Source organism: Limulus polyphemus, unplaced genomic scaffold (assembly GCF_000517525.1).
Source record: "Limulus polyphemus unplaced genomic scaffold, Limulus_polyphemus-2.1.2 Scaffold2072, whole genome shotgun sequence".
NCBI lineage: Eukaryota > Metazoa > Arthropoda > Merostomata > Xiphosura > Limulidae > Limulus > Limulus polyphemus.
The window spans coordinates 93,263-96,534 of record NW_013667682.1 but is presented as its reverse complement, the minus strand read 5'-3'; the positions used below and the strand labels follow the sequence as shown (position 1 = coordinate 96,534).

Below are 3,272 nucleotides of genomic sequence, written 5' to 3'. Positions count from 1 at the left end.
ACTAGGCCAGGAAACAAATTCTGCTTTGTCTGCATTAATAATTCATCACTAGGCCAGGAAACAAATTCTGCTTTGTCTGCATTAATAATTCATCACTAGGCCAGGAAACAAATTCTGCTTTGTCTGCATTAATAATTCATCACTAGGCCAGGAAACAAATTCTGCTTTGTCTGCATTAATAATTCATCACTAGTCCAGGAAACAAATTCTGCTTTGTCTACTTTAATGATTCATCACTTGTCCAGGAAACAAATTCTGCTTTGCTTGCTTTAATGATTCATCACTAGTCCAGGAAACAAATTTTGTTTTGTCTGCTTTGTCACTAGTCCAGGAAACAAATTCTGCTTTGTCTTCTTTAATGATTCATCACCAGTCCAGGAAACAAATTCCTATCCAGAAAAAGAATAAGGCTTCTGACAAGAACTTATCGGTGATGTTAAATGCTGATGAATTGCTCTTGTCAATTGACTGGGTCAAGTGATTTTACAAGAAGAATTTTTCTCATGAAGTCAAAGCTTAGGTTGGAAAGGAGTTGAATCTGCAAATCCAATAACAGGGTAGATGCTTTACTCAGATAAGATACCAGAAATTTTAGCTTTCACTTCACTGATTGCTAAGTAAAGTTCAGATCTGTGTATTGGTATCATCGGTTACTGAATAATTTTACTTCTTTTAAACTTTAATCAATCATGCTATGAATATGTAGCAAGAAGAAATGGCTATTCTCAACAAGCTTTTATTCTTACAAGAATGATCTTGTAATATTCTCCAACACACGAATTTCTCACACAGTAGTCTGTTAGGACTTGCTAGCAGGAAGTTTGCAAGGTACCCTTCCACAAGTTAATGGTGTAAGTTTGCCAATAAGAAAAAAGCACTACACAAAATGTACAACTATCTTTATGGAGAAATTATAGTCAAAGAACAAGCACAATACACTGTTACAAAACAAAAGTAAGTGTTTGAAATGAATGTTTCGAATTGAATTGAGAAGTGTGTTGAAAAACTTTAATATATCTCTCTTACCAGTCCAGAGTGAGCCCCACCTGTAAGCTAAGAGAAAAAAATGTTAAAATAAGACTTCTAGTTGAACAAACAAGAGATAAAATCTAACTTTCACGGGTCTTACAAAACTAGTTAGCTTAAAACTTTAAAAGTTAAAACAAGTGAAATTCAACAAAATATAGTAATGAGTGTTACAGCTACAGAAAAATATGTACCTTTATGAAAATCTCTCTGAGAAACTTACTTACCAGGGGAGAACCTGACTTCAAGTACTAAAACAATAATACAAACAAATCCAAGTTAACCAATATACACTCCTCACACGTGATCAAGCCATACACCTTTCAGCATAGGGGTGTGGAATTCCAGGCCATTACACAATTTGCTGACAGAAAAGGCAGCTGTCTGTCTCAAGACTTATAGTAAAGTAACAACTATCTAGCCTGCAAGATAACATGTCTGATAGCTAGTTAGTGGATCTCAGTCTTATATATGCGAGAGTAAAGAAAGATGAATTGTTTACTTGAGCGACTTTCTGCATTCAAATCGTACTGGAATTTGTGAAACATTTTAACCAAGAAATGTATCAACTGAGAGGATAGCTAACATGTGGTGCTGTCCAATACCATAATATCAATTTAGTTTATTTAGTGTGTGTTGATAGTATTATCTTTTTGAGAAGTTGTAATTTGATGTTAATTATTTGTTCACAGGACAAGGAGAAACTTACACAATGTCATCGTATGTTCTCTCAGTATCCAACAGAGTCGTTTCGTTTGATACATGAAAGACCGTGAGAAACAACTGTTCTGTTTTGAGAGAAACGATAAAGGAACTTTTCTGTGTTACCAACAATAGTAGAGATCATGAAGGCAGCTTAGAATGAGCTTTTCTTAGTCATGAGACACCATAAGTCTGATGAGAACCCACAGTTTGTTGTTCAGTTTTGTGAGAGACAAGTTGTGGCCTTGTTGTTATTATAAAGCTCTGAAATGAAGTTAATGCAGGCATGAGCAGATCAGTAGCATTGGTAGGTTTTGAGCTTTTAATGGAGTTTCAAAGTGACTAGAAATTAAAATTGCCATCTCTTAAGAAAATGTCTGCCACTATTTTGGTTTGAATTACTAGTATGGTGAAATATCATAGAATTAGTTTTTGTTAATTTTGCTACATTAAAGGTCAAATTTAATTTGGTTGTTGCTTTTGTGCATATTTTTAAAGAAATTGTTGTTAATAAATAAGCTGACTAACTAAATTGTTAGTAGAATTCTCCTGTACAAGCCTATCTCTATGTTCACTTAAGGCTTAGTGCTAGAAATAAATTTATAAAATCCAATACTGGTGGGAAAAACCAAGAACAAGAATGCTCAGTTAGACTTAGTATTAGAAAAAAAGTTTACAAAATCCCTTTACTAGTATGAAAACCAAGAACAATGCTCATTTAGGCTCAGTACTAGAAACAAGTTTATAAATCCCTTTACTGGTGTTAAAACCAAGAACAACAATGCTCATTTAGGCTTAATACTAGAAACATGTATGCTAGAATACTGCTGAGGAAAAATGTTAAAGTATACTTGTAAATAATATTATTTTCTGCTCAAAGTAAGCTACCCACATACATCAGAACGATAATATATGTCCAATAATGAAAATTATAAAATATTATGTTCATGTACAAACTATCTTACTTATCATGAACTGCAAAAGTGGTTCATAATATGGATCACAGGGATTTGTACAAAAACCTAATAGAACATTCAAGCAAAAAGCAGTAAATATTCAGTTCAAACAACACTTTAAATCCTTTACTATTGACTGCTAAGAATGTACACATGTAAAAAATGCACAAAAAAGCACTCATGTTAGACTTACAAGATCTGCTCAAAATGGCCCTTTTGTAATTCTTCTTATAATTATCTTGCCAGCCTACAACAAAAACGGCTTAGTATATTGAACCCAAACGTTTTGTAGAATACTAAATAAAGTACTGCGAAGGTCATGGGGTATTGAAAAGTGGATTTATTTCTTCTATAGTTCACGTAAGCTAAAAAAACATCATAATTTTTTTGTAAATGATGTTATCATTACTCCTTGAAACTAGCTTTCTTACAAATATCTCGTATTCCTTTAAAAAGCTTATTTACAGGCTGAAACAGGAATTACCAGCCAATAATAGATGAATATTCGATGCCTGTAACATGTAGATACTCAATGCTTTGTACACTATACAATCAGTGTCTTTAGGGAACCAACTCCTATATTGTGTA

The 3,272-nt window shown here is 33.2% G+C and overlaps 1 protein-coding gene across 2 annotated transcripts in view; it reads left to right on the top strand.

Annotated features, from left to right (window-relative positions):
* Nucleotides 1–2,994, top strand: part of LOC106465850 (telomerase reverse transcriptase-like) — a 43,534-nt gene extending 40,540 nt beyond the window's left edge. For both annotated transcript variants that reach the window (XM_022393803.1, XM_022393802.1), the window contains exon 19: nucleotides 1,719–2,994. In XM_022393803.1, coding sequence (XP_022249511.1) covers nucleotides 1,719–1,802 — 84 coding nt within the window. In that variant the 3' untranslated portion in view covers nucleotides 1,803–2,994. The remainder of the gene's footprint in view (nucleotides 1–1,718) is intronic.
* The last annotated feature ends 278 nt before the right edge of the window (nucleotides 2,995–3,272 follow it).